We start from the raw sequence: 25,969 nt of genomic DNA on the forward strand, positions 1-25,969 counted from the left end.
TTAATGTTGGTCATTCTGACTGGTGTGAGGTGATATCTCATTGTAGTTTTGAGTTGCATTTCTCTAATAATTAGCGATGTTGAGCATCTTTTCATGTGCCTCTTTCACCATCCATTTTTAATCACATCTGCAAAGTCTCTTTTGCCATGTAAGGTAAAACATTGATGGGTTTCAGGGGTTAGGATGTGGATATCTTTAAAGGGCCATTATTCTTCCTACCAACCACAATAGCCAAGAATTGGTTGACATGTACTATCATGCATTGTTACCCCAAACATAAATTAGTATAACATTTTTGGAGGGCAACTTAGCAATATGTACCAATATTTTTATTTATTTTTTTAATTTTAACTTTATTGGAGTATAGTTGATTTACAATGCTGTGTTAGTTTCAGGTGTACAGCAAAGTGATTCAGTTATACATATACATATATTCATTATTTTTTAGATTCTTTTCTCATATGGGTTATCACAGAATATTGAGTAGAGTTCCCTGTGCTATACAGTAGGTCCTTGTTGGTTATCTGTCTTTAATATATAGTAGTGTCTGTATGTTCGTCCCAAGCACCTGATTTATCCCTCTCCCTCACATTTCCCCTTTGGTAACCATAAGTTTGTTTTCTAAGTCTGTTTCTATTCTGTAAATAAGTTCATTTGTATCATTTTTTAAAAATTAGATTCCATATATGAGTGATATCACATGATATTTGTCTTTGTCAGACTTATTTCACTTAGTATGATCATCTCTAGGTCCATCCATGTTGCTGTAAATGGCATTATTTCATTCTTTTTTATTGCTGAATAGTATTCCATTCTATATAGGTACCACATCTTCTTTATCTATTCCTCTGTTGATGGACATTTAGATTGCTTCCATGTCTTGGCTATTTGTACCAATATTTTTTTTAATCTTTATGAGAGTATAATTGCTTTACAATGTTGTGTCAGTTTCTGCTGTACAACAAAGTGAATCAGCTATATGTATACATATATCCCCGTATCCCCTCCCTCTTGAGCCTCCCTCCCACCCTCCCCAGCACCAAGCTGATCTCCCTGTGCTGGGCAGCAGCTTCCCACTAGCTATCTATTTTACATTTTGTACCATTATTTTAAAATGATGCTCATTAGCCCAGTAATGCCACTTGAGTAATGTAACCTAAGGAGATATTTGGATACAGAGATGTATATACTAAAAAAAAAAAAGTCACCATACCATAGTTTATATTGGTGAAAAATTGAAACAATGTAATCATTTATAAATAGAGAATTGACCAAATAGAAGTTCTGGTACTTTCATGTACAGAATCTTAAACGGCTATTTAAACAGATGATAATATATCTCCATTCATTGATGAGACTAGCCGAGATTTATCGATCTGTCCAGTGATATATGTACATATGTGAAGGAACAACATTCATAGTGGTTAGGATTTTTTTAAATTTTTATGTTTTTCTGGACTTTTAATTTGTAATGAACACGCATTGGTATTTTATTTATTTATTTATTTTTGCGGTACGCGGGCCTCTCACTGCTGTGGCCTCTCCCATTGCGGAGCACAGGCTCCGGACGCGCAGGCTCAGCGGCCATGGCTCACGGGCCCAGCCGCACACGTGGGATCTTCCCAGACCGGGGCACAAACCCGTGTCCCCTGCATCGGCAGGCGGACTCTCAACCACTGCGCCACCAGGGAAGCCCGCACTGGTATTTTTTAAGACAAGTTGAGCCTGTTACGTGGCAAAGAAGGTATTGGATTTCTCTCTCTTATGAACATGGCAGTTGTCTTTGGAGGTAAAGATGCGTCTTGCACAGGCATTTAGTGATTTTACTACGCTGTGTTCTCAGTGAACAGAAACGCTCATGATCTCATATCCTAGACCAGGGGTTGGCCCTTGGGCCAAGCCTAGACACCACCTGTCTGTAAATAAGGCTTTATCTGTGCACAGCCACACCTATTTCATTTATGTATTGTCTATGGCTGCTTTCAAGTTACAATGGCACAGTTGGGTAGTTGTGACAGAGACCATACAGCCCACAACGTCTAAAATATTTACTATCTGACCTTTTACTAAAAAAGTTTGCCCACTCCTGCTCTAGGCTTCCTTACCGACAACAATGGCAAAAGTCTTTCTACTGCTTTGTTTTTGAGAAGTTATTTGAGAAAGAGTCAGGTAGCAATGTGTGAGCGCCTTAAGCTCTTTTCTTTCCTGCCACACCCTTCAAAGCCAGAATCCAAAAATGCATTTTAGAGGGAAAAAACTTTATTACTTTAGGAAAAAGTGGTCTCTCCTTCTCTATTTTCCGGAAATTCACGGCTTTAGTCTTTAAAAAGCTCTGGGAGCAAAACTCTCACGGAACGCTAATTGCACATAGTAAAGTGGAGCAGAGGTGCCCAGTGAGGTTACTGTCTGTCCTGCATAACCCCACCCCTCTACTGAGTGTCCTTGCTCTGCCCAAGCCCGGACATCGAGGCTTTCATCTCTCTGAGGTCCTTGGGATGCCTTTGAGAAGTTCCATGGGAACATCAGTTCTCACTTCCGTAAGTTGTCAAGAGACTAGGTAAACGTCCCTGTTTCAAAATGCGTATTCCTTTCTAGACCCTCTACCTTCACCCGGTGTAAGTGCTATGGAGAATGGGGAAGCCCAATAAAGAATAAGTTCGATCAAGAAATCATCTGGGACTTCCCTGGTGGCGCAGTGGTTGAGAGTCCGCCTGCCGATGCAGGGGACGCAGGTTCGTGCCCCGGTCCGGGAAGACCCCATATGCCGCGGAGCGGCTGGGCCCGTGAGCCATGGCCGCTGGGCCTGCGCGTCCGGAGCCTGTGCTCCGCAGCGGGGGAGGCCACAGCAGTGAGAGGCCCGTGTACAGAAAAAAAAAAAAAGATCTGTTCCCGACAAAAACACCACGTTCTGCCTCCGGTCTAGATGGCCTTGAATCTGGGATTTCCTAAGGAGACCGCATTGGCTTTCAGGATCTCTAAAACCAGATGATTCTTTCAAACATCAAAATTGGCCCCAAGGGTCTGGACCATACTACCTCCCCCTAAAGCCTGCAGGGAGCTCTCTAAATGCTCCAAGGGAGCCTCTGGATATAGATGACCGAGGCAGGTCTGGGAACCAAATGCAAAGAGGATTAGGATACAAAACAAATGAATCCTAGAAATACCGCAAGACAAAGAGGAAGCCTTCGGACAGCTACTCTCTCTGCTTTTTAGAGGCAGGTGACGTTGCGGGTTGCTGCCGTGGCCTCTCCCCTCGGGGTGGTAGGCTTCTGGCCTCTTCTTCAGAGGACATCTCTATTTATGGGCCCTTGACAAACCACACAGTCTTCAGGCTCCGCTGCCAGAGGCCAGACATCGCGCGCCAGAACATACGATTACCCCAGCAGAGTTAGCCAGCGGCATCTTCACAAACACTCAGCAACGACACCTCGCCTCACGCTGCTCTCTCCCTCTCCATGGCTCGTGTCCCGACTTCAGCTCGCCTGCTTCACACCCCGCGCCCCCCTTATTCACTTCGCTGTTTATTATTTTCTTTACTTTGTCGAGAAGTTTCTGGAGCCTCCACACCCAGGAGACTTATATGGGGATAATAAATTCAGGAGAGGTCTCCACGCTCGCCCAGCCGCGGCCGCGGGCCTTGGAATTCCTTGTCAGCAGCTGCTCCTTCCTGTGACTTGCCGCTGAACTCTGCGGCGTGCCCCGCTGGGGCCTCTCAGGATACCTGCTATGAATCTTAGCCATTCTTCATATCCACGGCTGTTCTGTGGCTTTGCTTCAACAGCAGAGAGCTGAAATGGGGTGTGTACAAGGCCATGAGCAAAGGCTCTTTTATTTATTTATTTTTTTGGTGCGGTGGGGGCGGGGGGCGGGTTATTTCTTTTGCAAAGGCTCTGGCCCATAAACAGAGCCAAACCTAGGCTGAGTTTATGAAAGCATGTTGGCTCTGAGCTGCTGCTGGCTTTTGTTTTTTTTCCCCAAACCTAATCTGGATATTTTCTAGCTTGTCTCGCCATTGGCTGGAGTGAGGGGGTTAGTCGGTTATATTACTTCAGGGAAGAGAATATTTATAGAGTCCACGGCTTTTACTCTGAAACTGTCCTTCTCACAGCAGTAGCACCTTGATTATACAGAGCACTTCTTCAGAGTCCTGAAATACTGTGCCATTTTGGACCAAAGGTGAACTACCAGTCTCATTCCTTACAAAATCTAGTGTTGGTGGGTGTAATCAATACACATACACAGAGAGGGGAGTTCTAACTTAGAACCCGCCTCGAAAGTATGGTATGGCCCAAGTACGATCCATGTTCTGGGGTTCATTCAAAGGCCATCTCATCAGTGGATTGAAACTCCTTCCTCAGCCCCAGGCAGCCTGCAGCCAGGCCTCCTCTGGTCATCCCTGTCTTCCCTCCTACAGGCCAGGTAGCACCTGCCAGCAGCCTGAGGGTAGATTCAACCAGGGACTTATAAACCCAGAAATCTGAAACTTTTAAAAAAAATGCTGAGGTGTCTTTAAAGGTGTGTTTTATGCCCAGAGCCTGCTGGCAGAGAAGGACACCTGGGAACTCTGTGTATTATCCACTTGAGATAGCTTCAATCCCAATCAACACTACTGTGAATTTAACAAAATTGGACCAGTTTCCCAGAGCCCCCTCCCCGCAAGGTGGCCCAAGCAACCCTGGATAAGCACATGGCTCAGCACTGCCAGGCTCTTAACTGAGACCACGTAGTCATTTTCACAGCCAATGAAACTGTGTGTACGTGCACATCCTAAGTGGCACCTCGCCTCCGTTACCTCTAAGAGCGTTAACCAGGTCCTAAGGTTATGGATGAGGGCGGTGACCGAGCAATAAGCAAGGCATTTTGGAGAAGGCAGGGCCTTCATCACGTCATAAATCTGGATGGAGCTACTTTTCATGCTGAGAAATATATCAAGTTCTTCCTCCAGATGCCGGGGGAGATGGAGACATTAGCATGCCCCCTGCCAATGGAAACCCAAAGCTTGCCCTAGGGGTAAAAAAGACATTTGGGGAATGGAAAATGGGCTCGTATTTTTCCTTTTTCCAGGAATGTTTTAATGTTAGTTTTCTTTGGGCAAATGTACATGGGGATCGTCTTGGCCTGGTTATTTGACCAGCTTATTGGGAGGTCCCAGAAATCAGAGTGAAAATTAAAGTCACTTGTCTTCTCCCACAGCCTTCTGGGGTCCAGCTGACAAATGGGGAGCGAGGCACGGAGTTTTTTCAGACATGAATTAATCGTGTCTCTCAGCCTGCTGCCTAGTGCCAGCTCGCAGTCATTCAGTGCTGTTTGAGAGACCAGCTCCGCCACCCAATGGGGACACCAAACCTGAAAGGAGAGGGAGCCAGGAAATGCAGTGAGGCTGCTTCCCTACTTTCCTCCGGTCACCCCACAGTCTTAGAGTGAGGCCATACCTACCCTATACCACGTGCAGCACGGAGATCCTGCCATCAATGTGAAATGGCTGAGCGAGCGTTTTCCAGTTGTGCAAAATTAAATTAAGGAAAGGACTCCCAGACTGACTACACCAAGTGCCAAGTTTCATCCCAGCACACATCATTTTTATAGTAAGTTTTAACTCTGCGAAAAAATACAGGATTATAATGGAAATGCTGACAGGCCTGGAGCCAGCTCGTGAAGTAATAATGCCACGTCTCTGATATTTTTACACAGCATGTCCTAATCTGCCACAGCTTTCTTCTCCTTTAAATAGCAGTTAAATAAGTGAAAATCCCTAGAGCACTGCTTTTCCCTCCTCCTCTTTTAGGTGGTGTATCCCCATTTTCCAACCATCCCTCCTTGAGAACCTCTTTCAGTCCATTTATATTTTCCGCTCTGTAGAATCAATGTCTCAAGCTCAGCTGCCTTTTTCTGAGCTGTTTGGCTGAGAAGGGAGAAGAGGAGGGAGAATGTGCATGTCTGAACTCTTGCCTTCTGCTCATTAAGGCTAAGAACTCATGAAAATAAACTCCGGATGTGTGACTCTCGTAAGTGACAGGCAGCTAATGAAGGCCTGGGTTGGCTTGATCTATCCTACAGAGAAGCCCACAAATCAAACTGCTTGCCTATCTTTTAGCAGGACCAGAATCCTGCTAACTTTCGGCCCTTCCACAAAAATATCCAGTGAGTAATGACCATCATGAGTTCAGAGCTTCTTTCTAGACAGGAGACTCAAAGGCAGCCCTATCCCACCACCTTTAAACTCTTCCACGGAGGGTGCAAGGAAGTTGAGGTCAAGGGCCACCAGGCCTCCCGGTTTTCCATCCCCCTATTTCCCTCACCTGTTGAACTCAGGCTGTTTCCCTGAGCAAGGCTATTTTAGTGCCAGAAACTCACGTGAAATAGGAGACAATGGGGAAGAAAGTCAGTGAGGTCAATCTGACTTAATCAGGGATGTCAACTCATGGCAGGTGACAGCTAAACGGACTCCCAGCAGATACAATTTTGTATATAATTTGATTTCTTATTGCACACATCTCCCCCATTCCAAACTTCTATCCCTCTCCAGTTAATGTGATTGAAAAAAAAAAAAAGTAGGTGAAACTAGGAGGAAAACCCTCACACATTTGTGAATCCCACCTGGCTCTGGCTCAGTGTGGAGCCACAGTGGACCCAGGAATGGAGGTCTAAAGGCAATATTTTCTTTCGCTGGCTAAGAATAGTTGATAGGACTTCCCTGGTGGCACAGTGGTTAAGAATCCGCCTGCCAGTGCAGGGGACATGGGTTCGATCCCTGGTCCAGGAAGATCCCACATGCCGCGGAGCAGCTAAGCCCGTGTGCCACAACTACTGAAGCCTGCGCGCCTAGAGCCCGTGCTCTGCAACAAGAGAAGCCACCGCAATGAGAAGCCCGTGCACCACAACAAAGAGTAGCCCCTGCTCGCCGCAACTAGAGAAAAGCCTGCGCACAACAATGCAGACCCAATGCAGTCAAAAAACAAACAAACAAAACAAATTAATTAAAATAAAACAAAATTCTTAAAAAAAAAAAAGAACGGTTGATAGAGAGGGGCTTTTTGCTGCCAGAACCCTCATGATCTAAGCCACCTTCCTAAGCACTGCTTCCCCCTCAGCCACCTACCCAACCCAAGACCTGTACTAACCAAGGTCTGAGTAGAGAGAGCACTATCGTTCCCTGCTGATGGACCGTTTCCTGGGGTGGCCGTTGAGTTTGGGAGTATGGAAATGGTCTGTGTTCACGTAGCTGCGAGGAAAACAGAAAAAGAGATGCCAGCCCCTGCAGGAAACACTGTTAATATGTTCATGGAAGCAAAGGGGAAGAGATGTGGTTTATAATTGAGCCTCTCTAGAGGTGTGGAATGCGTTTGCACAGTTTTTGGTGTCCTTGCAAATGTCACCCGGAGAGATTGCTCACCTTCAAAGAATGATTGATACTTCTCTTACTTTAACAAATGAGAAATGTCCGTGACAGAAAGGAACCCCTGTGACAAGCCAGGTTTTCTCATTAGCAGTGAAACATGGATAATTATTCACTGGGAACATACACAGTGGGAATTCATGTTAGATTCCTTCTTTTGACTCTTGCTGCTGGCAAGCCTCAGAGGCCACTGTGTACACACAGACATGCACATAAATATGTACATAAAAGCACAGGGGCCTGCACTCCATGTGTGCTGAGGGGATACCAATTCTGAGTACAAAGAAAGTTTTTAAGAAGCTATGTGTTCAGTTAAAAGCACTGAAAGACAGATTTGTGATGAAAAAGGCAGATGACCTTCAATTTTGGTCATTCACTTTAGTTATAATTAGTTTACTTTGGTCTTTACTTTCCCTTTCCTATTGAAAGTAGACTTTCTTAAGAGCATTTTCTTTTGTTTTTTTTGGCTGCGTTGGGTCTTCGTTGCTGCACGTGGGCTTTCTCTAGTTGCGGCGAGTGGGGGCTACTCTTCGTTGCAGCGCGGGGGCTTCTCATTGCAGTGGCTTCTGTTTTTGCGGAGCACGGGCTCTAGGTGCGTGGGCCTCAGTAGTCGCGGCATGCAGGCTCAGTAGTTGTGGCTCATGGGCTCAGTAGTTGTGGCTCGTGGGCTCCAGAGTGCAGGCTCGTTAGTTGTGGTGAATGGGCTTAGCTGCTCCTCAGCATGTGGGATCTTCCCGGACCAGGGATCGAACCCGTGTCCCCTGCACTGGCAGGAGGATTCTTAACCACTGCAGCACCAGGGAAGTCCCCTAAGAGCATTTTCAATCCAAGATGAGTAGTCACATATATTCTCTGTGGTCAGTGTCCAGATGTGAAGGGAAATACAGTAACCTATCTAGCAGATGGAGGCTGCCTCAGTAAGGAAAGAATATGTAGGATTGTCATAGTTAGGACATACATTCAGCAACCTACAGCAAAGACCCTAAATAACAGTCAACAAGAGAGGAATATATTCCTATCTTACATAGAAGTCCAGAAAAAGACATTCCAGGCATGGTGTGGCAAACTACCATGTCACCTAGGGACCCAGGCAAAAAATGTTTTAAATTCCTGCTGCTCTGTCATCCTGGAGTATTGCCCTCATCCACCTAAGCCAGGTGGTTTGCTCCACATACACATTCTCAATGGCAGGATGGAGGAAGGGGGAAGAAAGGCAAGTTCTTTTCTTTGAAAGCCATGTCCCAGGAGGTATATATATCACTTTCCCTCTCGTGTCACTGAATGGAATCACATGGCCCACACCTTATTTCAAGGGGTGATGGGAAATGTCTCTCTTCCAGGCAGCTATGTGCCTATGTAAAAATCAGGGGTTCATGTACACTAAGAAGGAGAGGGCAGATATGAGGGGATAACTAGCAGTTTCTGCCATACAAAGCAACCACACTAAAGTTGTTGCAGTCAAGGGTGACACAAGTATCAATACAAGGGAAAGTGATCTCTGACTTCAACAGAGCTAAATGAATGAAGGGGAACCTACCAGCATGAATTTTTTTTATTGAAGTATAGTTGATTTACAATGTTGTGTTAATTACTGCTGTACAGGAAAGTGATTCAGTTATATCTGTATCTATATATCTATATATACATTCTTATATATTCTTTTCCATTATGGTTTATCATAGGATATTGAATATAGTTCTCTGTGCTATCCAGTAGGACCTTGTTGTTTATCCATTCCATATATAAAAGCTTACATCTGCTACCCCCAACCTCCCACTGCATCCCTCCCACAAGCCCCTCTCCCTTGGCAACCACCAGCCTGTTCTCTATATCTGTGATTGTTTCTGTTTCATAGCTAGGTTCATTTGTGTCATATTTTAGATTCCACATATAAGTGATATCATATGGTAATTGTCTTTCTCTTTCTGACTTCTCTTAGTATGGTAATCTCTAGTTGCATCCATGTTGCTGCAAATGGCAATTTCATTCTTTTTCATGGCTAAATAGTGTTCCATTGTATACATGTGTTCCATTGTATACATTGTATACATATACATCTTCTTTATCCATTCATCTGTCGATGGACATTTAGGTGTTTCCATGTCTTGGCTGTTGTGAATAGTGCTGCTATGAACATAGGGGTGCCTGTATCTTTTTGAATTATAGTTTTGTCTGGATATATGGCCAGGAGTGGGATTGCTAGATCACATGGTAACTCTACTTTTAGCTTTCTGAGGAACCTCGATACTGTTTTCCACAGTGACTGCACCAACTTACATTCCCACCAACCGTGTAAGAGGGTTCCCTTTTCTCCACATCCTCTCCAGCATTTGTTATTTGTAGACTTTTTAATAATGGCCATTCTGACCAGTGTGAGGTGGTACTTCATTGTAGTTTGATTTGCATTCTCTAATAATTAGCATTGTTGAGCATCTTTTCATGTGCCTATTGGCCATCTGAAATGTCTATTTGGGTCTTCTGACCATTTTTGGATAGGGTTGTTTGTTTTCTCGTTGTTGAGTTGTATGAGCTCTATATATATTTTGGAAATTAGGGCCTTGTGGGACACATCTTTTGCAAATATTTTCTCCCATTCTGTAGGTTGCCTTTCCGTTTTGTTTATGGTTTCCTTTGCTGTGCAAAAGATTGTAAGTTTGATTAGGTACCATTTGTTTACTTTTGGTTTTATTTCTACTGCCTTGGGATACTGACCTAAGAAAACATTTGCACAATTTATGTCAGAGAATGTTTTGCCTATGTTCTCTTCTAAGAGCTTTATGGTGTCATGTCTTATGTTTAAGTCTTTAAGGCATTCTTAGTTTATTTTTGTGTATGGTGAGAGGGTGTGTTCTAACTTCATTGATTTACACGTGGCTGTCCAACTTTCCCAACAGCACTTGCTAAAGAGACTGTTTTTTTTTTCCTGTTGTATATTCTTGCCTCCTTTGTTGAAGACTAATCGACCACAGGTGTGTGCGTATATTTCTGGGCTCTCTATTCTGTTCCATTGATCCATCTGTCTGTTTTTGTGCCAATACCATGCTGTTTTGATTACTGTAGCTTTGCAGTATTGTCTGAAGTCTGGGAGGGTTATGCCTCCTGCTTAGTTCTTTTGCTTCAGGATTGCTTTAGCGATTCTACCAGCAGGAATTTTTAAGTTGGGCAGGTTATAAAATTTGAGTAAACATCTGCAAATAGCAGGCTGGAACAGCAATTTTTTAAAATTTGTTAAAATTTTAAAGAAGAAGCACAAAGCTGAATAAACAGAGTATGTGAAAAGCAATTTTTTTGGACACCGAGTCATTTCTGATGATCGATAATTTCATGTTTTTTCCCTTTATTATTAGGGTAACTTCACATATATACAAAGTAAACAGGGCAGCATAAAGAACCCCGTGCACTCATCACCCAGCTTCAAAAAACAACTTCCTGCCATTCCTATTTTATTTGTACTTCCACCTACTTCCCACGCCCATCCCTACTCAATTATTCTTTTAGGTAAAATTTACAATTATTAAAATGCACAAATTTTAGCCAATTTTGGCAGATATACCCATGTGACCACATCCTTGGCTAACATATGTTTGACCACTTGATTTTTTTTTCTCAGTCTTTTTCTCTCTTTGCTTCACTCTGGCTAATTTCTACTACTACATCTTTAATATCACAAATATTTTTTCTATAGTATTTAAACTTCTATTAATCCTATCTAGTGAATTTTTCATTTCATAAAATGTTTCGTTTTTAGAAGTGCATTTGATTCTTTTTATAACTTCCACTTTCTTACTATGTACATGTTTTCCTTTAAATATTTAACTTATTTTTAATACCGTTTTAATATCCGTGTCTATTAATTCCATCATCCCTAGCATTTCTAGATAAGTTTCCACTGACCGATTTTTGTCTTTGTTATGGGACACATTTTCCTGCTTCTTGACTTAATAAGTAATATTTGATTGAAAGCTAAACAATGTAAATTTTATATCATTATGTGTTTGGATTTTGTTGTCTTCTAGTGATTGTTGGATTTTCTTCTCTTAAGCAGTTAAGTTATTCAAAGTTTAATTCGATCTTTTTGAAGTTTGTTCTTAAGTTTGATTAGAGCAGGTCTACAGTGACCTTTACCCTAGGGCTCCTCGGGGGTCTCTACTGAGTTCCTCTGATGATGAACAAGGATGTTGCACTCTGGCTGGTCAGAACTTGAAGTCCTTCTAGCCCTACTCGAGCTTTGGGAAATAGTAAACTCACAGCTCCCTGACTGATCTTTGGTCAATCTTTTAGAGTTTCACTCTATGCATGTACATCTTCATTTGGGCAAAGACTCAAGAGGAAGTTATGCATATTTCTGGGGCCCTTTTTCTACGTAACGCCCTCATTTCCAGAATTCTGCTCAACTTCCGGCTGCCTCAACCTCACTGAACTCTGTTCTTTGTCTCGTTAATTAGTCCAGACTGTCATGCTCTGCTTGGGATAGTCTTCTGATGTGGGTTGAATTGTGTCCCCCCAAAAGGTTGCTGAAATCTCTCATCCTCAGTACCTGTGAATGTGACCTTATTGGGAAACAGAGTCTTTGCAGATGATCAAGTTAAGATGAGGTCATTAGGATGGGCCCTAATCTAATTTACTGGTGTCATTATAAAAAGGAGAAAAGTGGACACAGAGATAGGCATGCCCTCAAGGAAGAACTCCACATGAACATGAAAGCAGAGATTTGAGTGATGAATCTCCAAAGCCAAGGAACACCAAAGATTGCCAGGAAACCACTAGAAGCTAGAATAGATAAAACAGACTGTCCCTCACAGCCCTCAGAAGGAGCTAACACTGTTGACACTTTGATCTCAAACTTCTAGACTCCAGAACTGTGAGACAATAAATTTTTGTCACTTAAGTCAACCAGTCTGTGGTACTTTGTTCTGGCAACCTGGGAAACTAATAACATCCTCCCTACTTTGCAGCTCAGAATGTACCTCCAGGCAGGAAGGCAGAGAATTCACCAGGCTCACGTAATCTATTTCTCTTCTTTCAGGGATCACAGCCCTCTACTGTCTGTTATCTAATGTCTGAAAACAGCCATTTCATACATTTCTGTCCAGTTTTCTAGTTATTTATGGCAAGAGAGTAAACCCAGTCCTTATTACTCCATCATGGCTTTCAAGATTTTTTTTTAATCTGCTAGTTTCATCACTTTGAGTATGATGTTCCTAGGTGGTTTGTTAACCTTATTGAAACTTCATGGTTTTCTCAAAATTTGGGAGATTTGATAGTTTTATTTCTTCTACTATGTTTCTGTCTAATTTTCTTCTTTCCATATTGGGCTCCAATTACACATATATTAAACTTTTTCCCACAGGTCCATGGAGCTCTGTTTATTTTCCTTCAGTCTTTTTTCCCTCTGTTCTTCACACTGGATAATTTCTGCTGAACTATCTTCAAGTTCACTGACCCTTTCTCCTGTCATCTCCAATTTTCTGTTAGGCCCATCTAGTGAATTTTTCATTTCAGTTTTTGCACATTTCAGCTCTAGAATTTATTTTCACAGTTTCTACTTCTCTAGTGAGATACTCCATCTTTTCATTTATTATGAGTAGACTTTCCTCTAACTCCTTAAACATATTTATATAGCTGCTTTAAAGTCACTGTCCATTCATTACAACACTTGCATCATCTCAGGACTGGTTTCTGTTGACTGCTGTTTCTATTAAGTATGGATCACATTTTTTTCTTATCTAGTGTTTCTTAACTGTATTGAGTTGGCAAAAAAAAAGTGCCTTCAGTTTTTAAGTAAAAACAGAAGACACATTTTTCATTTATTGAACAACATATTCACCCTTCTGTTCCATTACCTTCTGCCGTTTTTCAAGCAACTTCATAATTCCATCTTCCCAAAACTTTTTATCTTTTTGAGCAAAGAACTGTTCCAGGTGCCTTTTACAGTCTTCCAGGGAATTGAAGTTTTTTTCCATTAAGAGAATTTTGTAAAGACCTAAATAAATCGAAATCCAAAGGTGCAATGTCTGGTGAATATGGTGGATGAATCAGAACTTCCCAGCCAAGCTGTGACAGGTTTTGCCTGGTCAGCAAAGAAACATGCGGTCTTGCATTATCTGATGGAAAACTATGTGCTTTCTGTTGACTAATTCTGGACGCTTTTCATCGAGTGCTGCTTTTGGTCTAACTGGGAGCAGTACTTGTTGGAATTAATTGTTTGGTTTTCCAGAAGGAGCTCATAATAGAGGACTCCCTTCCAATCCCACCATATACACAACATCACCTTCTTTGGATGAAGGTGTGGTTGGTGGTGGTTCATTTTGCTTGCCCCATGATCTCTTCTGTTCCATATTATTGTACAGCATCCACTTTTCATCACCCATCACAATTTGTTTTAAAAACAGAACGTTTTCATTACGTTTCAGCAGAGAATCGCATGCAGAAATACTGTCAAGAAGGTTTTTTTCCGCTTAACTTACGTGGAACCCAAACATCAAAGCGATTAACATAACCAAGCTGGTGCAAATGATTTTCAGTGCTTGATTTGGATATTTTGAGTATGTCGGCTATCTCCCTCATGGTATAACACTGATTGTTCTCAATTCATGTCTCTATTTGATCGCTGTCAAATTCAACTGGTCCACCCAACCGTGGAGCATCGTCCAGCGAGAAATCTCCAGCATGAAACTTCACAAACCACTATTGACATGTTTAATCAGTCACAGCACCTTCTCCATACACTGCACAAATCTTTTTTTGCGTTTCATTTGCATTTTTACCTTTCTTGAAATAATAAAGCAAAATATACCAAAAATGTTGCTCTTTTTCTTCTACAATATTAAAATGGCTACACAAAAATTCACCAATTTTGGTAACTTTTTTTTAAATGCACGCTGATATGACAGCTGTCACATACAATCTAACAAATTTGTTTTGAATGAAGTTAAAGACAACTAAGTGCTACTAGAGCCATCTAATGGGAAAAAACCATCGAACATTTTGGCCAACCCAGTATAATGAAAATTATAGATGATATACTAGAGAGACTTGGCATTCTGTTATGTTCCTATGAAGAGTGTTTGGTTTTGTTCTAAAAGGCAGTTAATTTGGCTGGGCTCAAATTCCAGCTTCTGTCTTCCCTGCAGTGGGCACCGACTGAATTCTCCACTCTATTGTCAGCTTCTAGCTGATGCTCTTTTGCTGGGTTCCTCTGGGGTCTGCTAAAAAGAATTTGGACAGGACTTATATAGATTTTAAGGTTTATCTTAAAGGATTTCCCCCCTTAACTTTCCAGCTATTCTAACAGCCCCCAGACACTGTCCTCTGACATCTCAAGACAATGAAGCTATACATTTTCCAGCAATCTGGGCCATCTGGGGATTGAGGAATTTCCTCAGGCAAAAAGCCACTAGGTAGCAAATCCCACCTGTTGCAGTTCCTGGGTTTCTAGGACGACTCCCCTTCTGTTTCTGCCATTGCTTTTGGTCACTCTTCACTGCTTTCCAGGAGTTGTTGTTTCGTGTATTTTGTTGTTGTTGTTGCTGCTGTTTAAATTTTAAGACTAGTCCAACCTAGTTATTCACCACTACTGGATGCTAGAATCCCTAGTCAAGTTGTTTTGAGAGTTTTCTGGCCGAGATCTACTCTGTTCCTGTTTTGCAACATTTAAAGCATTCTCATTCACCCTCTTCTTTAATCCTTTATTTTCTTAATAACACAGTTGTTGGTACACTTCTAAAGATTCAAGACCCAGAGGTAAATTCTCTCTTAAATTAAATAAAGAAATATGTGAACATAGCATTGAATGGTATGTTCTGATTATACAGAACACTTTTATTTCCAATTCCACTAACTTGAAATTTCTGATCACTCAAACGTGAGTTGGAATGAAGTTTACCTTTATATTACCTGGGCACATGGGGTGGAGAGTGGTTGTGGAAAGAATATGTTTGGTTAGTTATTTTCATTAAAAAAAAAATGAAACCACTCATTCATTCCACAAATTCTTATATAAATCAGTTATTTGCTAACAACCTGTTTGTTTAATCCCTTTCCTTTCTGGAGTCCCATGACATCACATGGTCTCAATTTTTCTCCTATCCCACAGGGCCCTTTAATACCTCCTATTTCTTCTTCAATCACTGAATGTTAGAATTCTCCCACTGTCTTGTCCTGAGACCTGACCTCTTTTCATTGAAGACTCCTTCCATAAATCTATGAGACTGGTTCCCAAAATCTATCTCCAGTTCTTACCGCTAACTAACTTCCATTTTTATCTTTATCATCTCAATGGATTTTTCCATCCTTTGGTTCTGTCACAACCTTTAAAGTCAATATGCTTAAAACTAAACTTATTCATCTCTAGGGGTAGAAATAAGGAATAGCTTCTCTTCCTGATTTACCTACTTCTGTTAACAATCCCACTAGTGTTCCAGTCTCTTTAGCTTCTCTTCTTTGTCTCTACCCCCATCCTCCTCATATCCTGTCAGAGCTACTTTTGCAAATATGTCTCATTTCTTGTCACCTCTGAACTGATATCCTAGCTTCTCCTTTCTCTCAAGCCAGTGCATCTTGGAAAGAACCACCTTACTGATTCTTCTAAAGCCAACCTAGATCACCCCCTCATCTTCAGAAACCCGCAGGGGCTCCCAAAAGACCAGATTCTGGCCTTCAAGATCCTCCCCATTGTATCTCTCACCCACCATGCCAGCATCATCTATGTCCTCCATGTTCCAGTCAAGTCAACCAGTCATTTCTCAAAGACACATCACCAGTTTTTCATCTTTTCACCTTTGCTCATACTGTATCTTCTAGACTGCCCTCCTCTTCTACTATCTCTGCTTATCTTAATCCTAAATAACCTCCATATATAACTTCTCTTCCAGGAGCACTTCATTGGCACAATTCAATTTCACTACATATTGACCTAAACAATATAGATTGACTAAGTCTACTTTGCCCTATCTGAGAAGAAGAGGGGTGAGAATGATGAATTTGAGATGATGCTGAGAACGCTTGGAACCTAAAAGCACCTTAAAAATCATCTAATTCACTGGTTACCAATAAAAGAATCTTCTTATGCAGAAGCCTGATATGTAATTCTGCTATGAGTGAAATGGGAACGGAGACCCCAAAGCCCCATCTATGCAGATTCCCTATCAAGGTTCCCCACCCTCCTCCCCCATACCTCTGCAAAACTTTAGGGCCCCAAGGAACATCAACTTGAAAAGTATTGATTAAATCTAAAGCTCTCATTTATAGATTAGAAAACAGAAGCCAAAGAGCCCTTTCAAAATCTAGAGTTCTCCTTGAGAGTCATGTATCTGTGTAACTGCATTTGAAAGTAACAAAACTGCTTTTCCTTTAAAAACTTTCTACAAAACAGACCTTCACCCGGATAGGTTTCAGAGTGAGAAGGATTACTATGAAGGCAGCCTCTCAAAGACTCAAAGTCTTAGTCACTGCTACTCAAGAGTCTTTCTCAAATTGAGTTTCAAGAACACCATATCCGGGCTTCCCTGGTGGCGCAGTGGTTGAGAGTCCGCCTGCCGATGCAGGGGACGCGGGTTCGTGCCCCGGTCCGGGAGGATCCCGCATGCCGCGGAGCGGCTGGGCCCGTGAGCCATGGCCGCTGGGCCTGCGCGTCCGGAGCCTGTGCTCTGCAACGGGGGGGGGGGGGGCCACGACAGTGAGAGGCCCGCGTACCACAAAAAAAAAAAAAAAAAAAAAAAAAAAAAAAAAGAACACCATATCCATGGCAGCCCTCATGCCTCAACTAGGATCACCAAGCTAGAAGACCCTGGAAATATATCCAAGATGCAAGACCCCGATGGGCTAAGAGAGGTATCCTGGCTGTTCACTCTGGCCTCTGATTCCAGGAAGGAGGAAGGATTTTGAATGTAATTGTTATGTAAATGTACTACTTATTTAGCTAACATTACTGGATCCTAGATAAGGAACTTTATCAGCCATAGAAAATAGCCTGTAGCTGCTACCACTCCTTTTCCTGCCTAAATAGTGTCTCAGAAAATCAGTCCTAATGGAGTTGGGAAAAAAAGACTAGAGCTAAATATGAGAGATTCTCTGGCCAAGTACCTCCTGTTTCCTTGGGAATAGCAAGGTTCTTATTTTTCAATTTGGAATCTAGTCAGCCTCACCGCGCTCCATGCACACTGACCAAACGAAAGGATTCACGGAGCCAGCATCTCAACAGCATATGGTACCTCTTTGTCTTTAAAGCAGATGTGATAGGAAGACATATATCTGTCTGTTCCAGCAAGTCTGAAAAGCTGTACTTGTTTCAAGCTTCACTTTTGAAATCATGCTATGCCTAAACAAACGTACAGCTTTCCTGCCTCTTATTAGAAAATGAAACCCACGTCTGACTCCAGGCAACATTTTTGGGCTGGAGGGAGTGGGTGCTGCTGGTCTCTGGAGGTCCCCAGTGGACTGATTTCTATACACCTCTCCCCAAGGCCATTCTCACACCCACTTCATAACGGGAGTACGGTGACACCACCATGGACCTCATGGCATATAGATGCCTAGCTGCCACCAGAAGCATGTGGGGAGCCTGCTCCTTCAGAGTACCTGAGAAGATCCAGGTCAGGTGAGAGCTGGGTCAGTATACAGGGAGAAACTCCACCCTACTGGAAGCCTTGGATCCATGGCTCAAGGAGCTCTGGAAGCCCCTACTCCCTAAATGTATCAGTTAGCTACCTCACCCAACCCCTGAAAAAAAAGAGGTTCTAAATGCAAGACTCAGTGGCTAAAACATCAATCATTTATTCTTACTGCTCTTACTTAGTTCAGCTGATCTAAACTGGGTTTGGCTGGAGTGACTTGGCTGTTCTCCACATTTCTCTAATCCTCCCCTTGAGATCATCAGGCCAGTCGAGGCATGTTCTTCTTCAGTGATGGCAAAGGCATAAGAGCACAAGCAAAAACTCACCAGGTCTCTTGAGGTCTAGGATTGAAATTGGTACCCAGCACAGCTTTTGCCTCATTTCTTTCATTATGGCAAAATATACATAACATGAAACTTATTATCTTAACCATTTTTAAGTGTACAGTTCAGTGGCATTAATTACCTTCTCGTTGTACAACTTCACACTATCCATGTCCAGAACATATCCATGTTTCATCCCAAACTGAAACTCATACCATTAAATAATAACAATACTCCATTCCCTCCTTCCGCCAGCCCCTGGTAATTACTATTCCATTTTCTGCTTCTACAAATTTGACTACTCTAGGTATCTCATATAAGGGGAACCATACAATATTTGTCCTTTTGTGTCTGGCTTCCTTCACTTACATTAATGTTTTCAAGTTTAATCCATGTTGTCACATGTATCAGAATTTTATTCCCTTTTTAAGGCTGAATAATAGTCATCATATATATTTATCACATTTTGTTTATCCATTCATCTATTGATGGAACTCTGGGTTGTTTCCACCTTTTGGCTATTGTGAATAATGCTGCCATAAACATTGGTGTACAAATATCTATTCAAGTCCTGCTTTCAGATCTTTTGGGTATATAGCCAGAAGTGGAGTTGCTAGATCATACAGTAATTCTAATGTTTACTTTTCTTTTAGGGACCTCAATATTGTTTTCCATAGTTGCTGCACCATTTTACATTTCCACCAACAATACACAAGTGTTGTAATTTTCCCACATCTTCACCACTTCTAGTTAATTTTTTTTCTTTTTTTTTCTTTTAATAATAGCCATCCTAATGGATATAAAGTGGTATCTCATTGGTTCTGATTTGCATTTCTATAACAATTAGTGATGTGGAACATCTTTTCCTGTGCTTGTTAATCATTTGCATATCTTTGAGAAATGTCTGTTCGAGTGTTTTGCTCACTTTTAAATTGGTTGGTGGTTTTTGTTGTTGAGTTGTAGGAATTCTTCTATATTCTGGATATTAATCTCTTATCAGATCTATGACTTGTAAATATTTTCTCCCATTGTGTGGGCTGCCTTTTCACTCTGTTGTTAGTGTCCTGTGATACACAAAAGCTTTTAATTTTGATGATGTCCAGTATATCTAATTTTTTTCTTTTGTTACCTGTGCTTTTAGTGTCATATCCAAGAAATCATTGCCAAATCCAATATTGTGAAACTTTTCCCCTGCGTTTTCTTCTGAGAGTTTTATACTTTTAACTCTTATGTTTAGGTCCTTAATCCATTTTGAGTTAATTTTTGTATATGGTTTAATGTAAGGATCCAGCATCATTCTTTGCATGTAGAAATCCAGTTTTCCCATTACCATCTGTTGAAAAGACTATCCTTTCCACATTGAATGGTCTTGGCACCCATGTTGAAAATTGACTATATACATAAGAGCTTATTTCTGGGTTCTCTATCTATGCCATTGGTCTATCTGTCTGTCTTTATTCCAGTTCCACACTGTTTTGATTACTGTAACTTTGTAATAAGTTTTGAAACCAGGAAGTATGAGACCTCTAACTTTGCTGTTCTTTTTCAAGATTGTTTTGGCTATTCAGAGTCCCTTGAGATTCCATATGAATTTTAAGATGAATTTTTCTACTTATGCAAAAACAATTTTTTAAGTCATTGGGATTTTGAGAGGGATTGAATTGGGTTTGTTTTGGGGAGTATTGACACCTTAACAAAATTGTCTTCCAACCCATGAACGTGAGATATCTTTTCATTCATTTATGATTTTAATTTCTTTTTTTAGCAATGTTTTATAGTTTTCAGTGTACAAGTCTTTCCCCTCCTTGGTTTAGTTTATTCTTAAGTATTTTATTCTTTTTGATACTCATGTAAATGGAATTGTTTTCTTAATTTCCTTTTCAGATTGTTCATTGTTAGTGTTTGTTAGTGGCCAGAGTAGTCACGTGGCCAAACCTAAAGTAAGGAGGTGGGGAAGTAAAGCCCACCCATCATGGGACGGCCCTGTAAAGTTACATGGCAGAGTGAGTCCACAGGGCGAGAAGTGAAAAATTGGGTCCTATAACATGACATTCCATACTGAAATTTTGAGGGTCAACTTTAGCATTGTTTTTCCAGGGCCCTTCTTCAAAGTAGTCTGTTCCCACCTCTTCAACCTATACAACCACAGTGAAAATGTAAAAAGGCAAGGGAATGAAGGGAGTACGCAGACAAAGGAAGGAGGTATCAAGATGCCTAAGTAAATTGTTGGCGTCTAACCAGACAAGCAGTAGGTATGGGGGAAAGGACACAAGACAGTGAGTCAGATAGAAGATCTGCCCCCCTTGATCTTGGGGAGGTCTCTTAACATCTCTGGGCCTCAGTTTTCTCCTCTGGCAGTAAGCTAGATCATCTCTTAAAGACCTGTCCTGTGTTAACGCTGCCATACTATAAAAATTCTAACAGTGCTGCCCCTAGAACACAGAACAACGTTAGAAAATCCATTCTCTGTACAGATCCATCGGCACACACATCCATCTGTGACCATCTGTGTGTCTCACTCATCTCATCTTCTGCCTTATATCTCAGTTTTATTAGTGTGCTTTTTTGCATCCCATACCAGCTGGGATCTCCTTGCAAGAGAGAAGATAATCTTAACTAGCTTTACTGTCCCCAGAACACTAGGCACCAAATAGATATTTTTTAACTGAACTGATAGAAAACCTCCACTATCTTTAATTTTGAATGATGTATCTTGCATTTTAAACCTCCAAATAAATCTCCTCTGGAAGCTAAGTTTCTGGGGTCACAACAGCAAATTCAGCAAGTACGAATTTAGAGGTAATGAGTTTTCTCTCACAATTGTAACCAGTTTATTTTACTAATTCTATGCTACAAAGGCTTGAGTAGACACCGTATCTCAGTTTAATATTTTGGAATTTTAATGTATCAAAATAGGCTCAATGACTATGTAATAAGTATAACATTGTACATGTCCAACGCAGGCTTGATTGTCAGAAGAGCTGTCAGAAGGCCAAGGTTCTTGACCTATAGAGAAATGAGATCAGTGTTTAAAATTGTTTTCCTAGTCTCTGTTGAAAATTTTTGGCTTGAAAATCACAGAGTAAAATGGAGGCAGACGTTAGACATTTACCAATTAAAGTTCGATTCCTAACTATTACTATATAGTACGTGGGGGTTTTTTTCCCCCCCAACTCATTGCATTTGAGGAAGTGATTTCTTTCAGTATAAAATTGGCATAGGAACTAATTAACCTGAGAAAATGTCCAATGAGTAAATCTTAATTGCTTCATTTTTTTTTAAGTTATTACAGGGACATAGACAAAAATAGGTACTTTGTGTTCCCCAGGAATTTTTACTTTAATTGAATGAGTTAACAGTCACCCTCCAAGCACCCAGAGCATAAAAACATCTCCCATTTGCTTGGGAATGGGAAACATAAGAAAAATGCCATGGGGAAGCCACATCAAAGGTATGGCCTCAAAACCCATGGAAACAGTCAGACAGCTCATCAGGAATGTGTCCTTATTGGCTTTATCCATGGCTTACCTCTCCTCACCTCTCCTTCTAGGCTGCCCCATCAAAGGCCACCCTACTCCCAATATCACCTGGTTCCACGGTGACCAGCCAGTTGCCAATACCACAGGACTGACGCATCATATCTTGGCAGCCGGACGGATTCTCCGGGTTGCAAATCTTAGTGGCGGGTCTCAAGGGGAATTCAGCTGCCTTGCTCAGAATGAGGCGGGAATGCTCGTCCAGAAGGCCTCTTTAGTGATCCAAGGTAAGAAACCCTTCAGGTGTTGGGCGCCAGGCTTGTTTCTTGAAGAAGAGAGTCTACTTGGAAATCTAATTCTCCAGCAGAACAAAGTGATTTCTGATCTCCAGTGGTTCTTAGAACATGCAAATGGAAGCCCAACCGTGTTGCCATAGGGTGAGGCTCTTCAGAAAAGCCACCCACCCCATCTCAGCAGAACCCAGAAAAGTCAGTGCTGCTTTCACAGATGCGCCCTTCTGCTCATCATGTTACTGCTGCTCAGGACCAAGGAGATCTCACCATAGAGCAAAGCAAATGTGTTTCCTTTATGCTGGTTTAACTAGTAGAGAGCACACACACACACTCGCAAAGTTGCCTACTAAGAAAATACAAGTTTTCTCTGTTGAGCTGGTTTAAAATTACCTCTCGATGTGAACTACGTGGTTACTGCCCCTGCCTCGGAGAACTAGGGCTGGTGCCAGGACCGCTGATCATCCAGAAGTCTCCAGCTGCAGTCACACGCCAAGTGCCTTCCTGGCACCTTCTCTGTGGCCTGTCCACGAGCAGACTGAGGAGTCTGCGTGGCTCATGCATTCACCTTCCAGGCACCTGGGCAGGTCAGAAAGCCCTTGGGTGGGGCCTGGCATTCACGGCCCCAAGAAAGGGTTGTGAATGAGCCCAAAACAGTGGGAAAGGAGCCCAGACTGGCCTTGTTATAGAAACCACGTGAGGCTTTTGAGTTTTCCATAGACTGGTTCTACCTGTGGCCTATGTGTGATACTTGTAGAGAAAGCAAAATTCTACTGCACGTATCCTAAAATGAAGGTTTCCGTGGGAAGGGACAGAGTTCAGCCCAGAATAGCACATAAGGGGGGAGATCTTCCTGAGGCCTCCACCGCCATCTCACTTTCCACACAGGAAAGTCAATGTTGCGTTTTCTTGCCAGACGGGCACTCTCTGCTGAAAACCAGAAGGCAGTGCCTATCTGCAAGATTTGTAGCACACAAATCTTTTGAGTGCAAATAAGCATTCAGAATTTACCAGCCCAGTTTGTTTGTTTGTTTGTTTGTTTGTTTTCCCTGGTACGCGGGCCTCTCACTGTTGTGGCCTCTCCCGTTGCAGAGCACAGGCTCCGGACACGCAGGCTTAGCAGCCATGGCTCACGGGCCCAGCCGCTCCGCGGCATGTGGGATATTCCCAGACCGGGGCACGAACCCGCGTCCCCTGCATCGGCAGGCGGACTCTCAACCACTGCGCCACCAGGGAAGCCCCAGCCCAGTTGTTATTTTTAACAGCTTTCCTACCAGTCAGTCCCAGACCCCTAAATAGAAAATCCAAAGAAATGGCCTTTCTGACCAACATCATCGTGAAAAGTGAGCCTCTCTGGATAGGCTGTTTTTCTGTAACATATACAAAGTCCAACTCCAGTATAGACTTTTAAATATGATTGTTAAGTACCTCTGATATTTTTATATCTCTTTGTTGAAAAATAAAGTCACTTTCTGGTAAACTAATGGAAGGAAAGAGTACTTTAGGAAGTAGGTTAAAAAATACGAGAGCTACAGCCACTGATGAAGTTCTATGTGCCAGGCACTGGGCTAGGCCCTGTACTTTCTTTATATCCCGTCCTCACAGTAGCATGACAAGATAAGAGCTATGGATAAGCCAGCGGAGGCCCCTGGAGACCACGTGACTTGCCTAGATCGGTGGGAAATGGAGCCTACCGCAGGGCAGAGCCTCCTTCATAACAGCATCTCATTCCTACCACACCCCACCCCACCACTCTGAAGGAATAACATGGACATTGATGCTATCTTCTTTTCACCTCTGATCCTCCTTCTGTGATAGATTACTGGTGGTCTGTGGACAGACTGGCGACCTGCTCAGCCTCCTGTGGTAACAGAGGGGTTCAGCAGCCCCGCCTGAGGTGTCTCCTGAACAGCACGGAGGTCAACCCCACCCACTGCGCAGGGAAGGTGCGCCCTGCTGTGCAGCCCATCGCCTGCAACCGGAGAGACTGCCCTTCCCGGTGAGTGCGCTGGATGCTGCCTCAGGCCGCCCACTCCCAAGGATGGGCCTGGACTTTTAGCCAAGTTCATAGCCAGCCCTTGTCTAGCACTGAGAGAGCTACATTAAGTGCAGGTGAGGGGACCTGACGTCCTTTCCTGTAGGCCCGGGCCCGCCAGCCTCTCCACTGCACAGAAAACATCCCTCAGGATGAGCCTCCTCCCTTCGCTGTTTCTTCCCTCACTATTCAGCCAGCTAAAGGCTGCCCAGGCTTCCCAAGGGCCTGACAGGGTCTGTTCAGGGTCCAGGAGCATCCCAGGCCCTGGCAAGAGAGAAGCTCCCACACTGCAGTAAGAAGCTGGCTCTGTGGTTGGTTTGTAAGAAAAGAAACATGTTTGCAGTTGAAGTGTTTAGGGGATAGTGACTATTGGCCTATACCCCAACTCCTCCCCTTTCTTCTAGCTGTAAATACCTGTGCTCATCAGTACTCCAATTTAGTTAAGGAAACATTATCCTCTCTTCTACAAAGGGTTGCATTCTGCTAAAGTTGACATAAATTTCCATTTCCCATAGTTGCTTCAACTTGGGGTTTACAGTTGACCTTTGAGCAATTGCAGAGGTTAGGGGCGCCGACCCCGAGCAGTCAGAAATCCACCTATAACCTGAGAGTCGGCGCTCCGTATCGGCAATTCCACAACAACGGATGGTGTAGTACTGTAGTCGGTATTTCGTGAAAGAAATCCAAGTATAAGTGGATCTGTGCAGTTCATACCCGTGTTGTTCAAGGGCCAACTATCCATTCTCTGCATTTGGGTCCCTTATGTAGCTCAGAATGACACCCACAGTCTCTGCCTCTTCCATCTGCCCCGAGCTTTGAGCAGCTGTGAGTCCCACCGAGCAGTACCCTTCCCCTGCCACCCAGCGTCAGGCAGCAGCTAAAGGGATAATGGATGGGCTTGGAGTTGGCACCAGCATGGCGCCCAGAGCCTGGGGAGACTTGGCTGGGTCCTGAAATGCCCCTTTACTACCTATCTGTGGGACGTTCATCCACTACTTAGGCAACTGCTTCGTGTTTTGCCAGCTGAGTCATAAGAAGCAGCTGAAACCAGGACAGCCTCAATGAAATATGAAACACACTTGTTAATATCAGCAGTTTGACTTGCTGACGGGAAGGTTTCCGCGGGAATGATTAATGTCCTTTTATACCCTTCCTGAACTGTAACATAGCCCGTACCTCTCTTTTCTCAAAGCCCCCACCCCAACTCCTGAAAAATTGCTGAAATGGATATTTGGAAATAAAAGTTGATTGAAAGGCAGGCCTGACATTCACCAGGGATACGAGAGGCTGGAAGACCGCCCTTGCCAAGCTGTGTGAAATGAAGAGGAGGTCTTGGACATGCCAGGGACCTTTTGATTTGTTGTGGTGATGGTCAGAGTCAATCAGCCTTATTTACTTCTGCAGATGAAACAATGGCTGGGTCTGCTTGGGTTTCAGTGCCCCCAGCGGCTTTAAAACACCGTCTGCTTGTCTCCTAAGTGGCTCTGCTCCTGCGAGATGGAAATCTGCACGCAGTCATCTCTCTCCAGGGCTAATGGAGCAGAGGAGTTCCACCAAATTAAATAAGTCACAGACCCAGATTCAGGAGGAATTTGCTCCCTGTCCCTGCTACTTACCTCTCCTGAAAGCCAGATGTGGCGCCACTAGACCAGGAAGTGGCCACAGGCTCACCTTTGCTTGGTTTCCCCACCAGGCTTCCTGGGCACGTCAGCCCCCTTCTCTGCACACAAACAAGTGTGGCCCTCGTAGGCTGTCTGAATAACGCTGCGAAGTCCCGCTTTGACCCAGGTAGCTGTTTCAGCCACTTCATTTAGAAAAATTTTTTTCTCAGGCAGT

At 42.9% G+C, this 25,969-nt stretch overlaps 1 protein-coding gene across 2 annotated transcripts in view; it reads left to right on the forward strand.

Annotated features, from left to right (window-relative positions):
- Window positions 1–25,969, forward strand: part of ADAMTSL1 (ADAMTS like 1) — a 1,031,718-nt gene that overhangs the window by 964,426 nt on the left and 41,323 nt on the right. For both annotated transcript variants that reach the window (XM_060155110.1, XM_060155111.1), the window contains 2 exons: window positions 21,883–22,095; window positions 23,917–24,097. In XM_060155110.1, the coding sequence (XP_060011093.1) occupies window positions 21,883–22,095; window positions 23,917–24,097 (394 nt within the window). The remainder of the gene's footprint in view (window positions 1–21,882; window positions 22,096–23,916; window positions 24,098–25,969) is intronic.

This window comes from Lagenorhynchus albirostris, chromosome 7 (assembly GCF_949774975.1).
Source record: "Lagenorhynchus albirostris chromosome 7, mLagAlb1.1, whole genome shotgun sequence".
NCBI classification, from domain to species: domain Eukaryota; kingdom Metazoa; phylum Chordata; class Mammalia; order Artiodactyla; family Delphinidae; genus Lagenorhynchus; species Lagenorhynchus albirostris.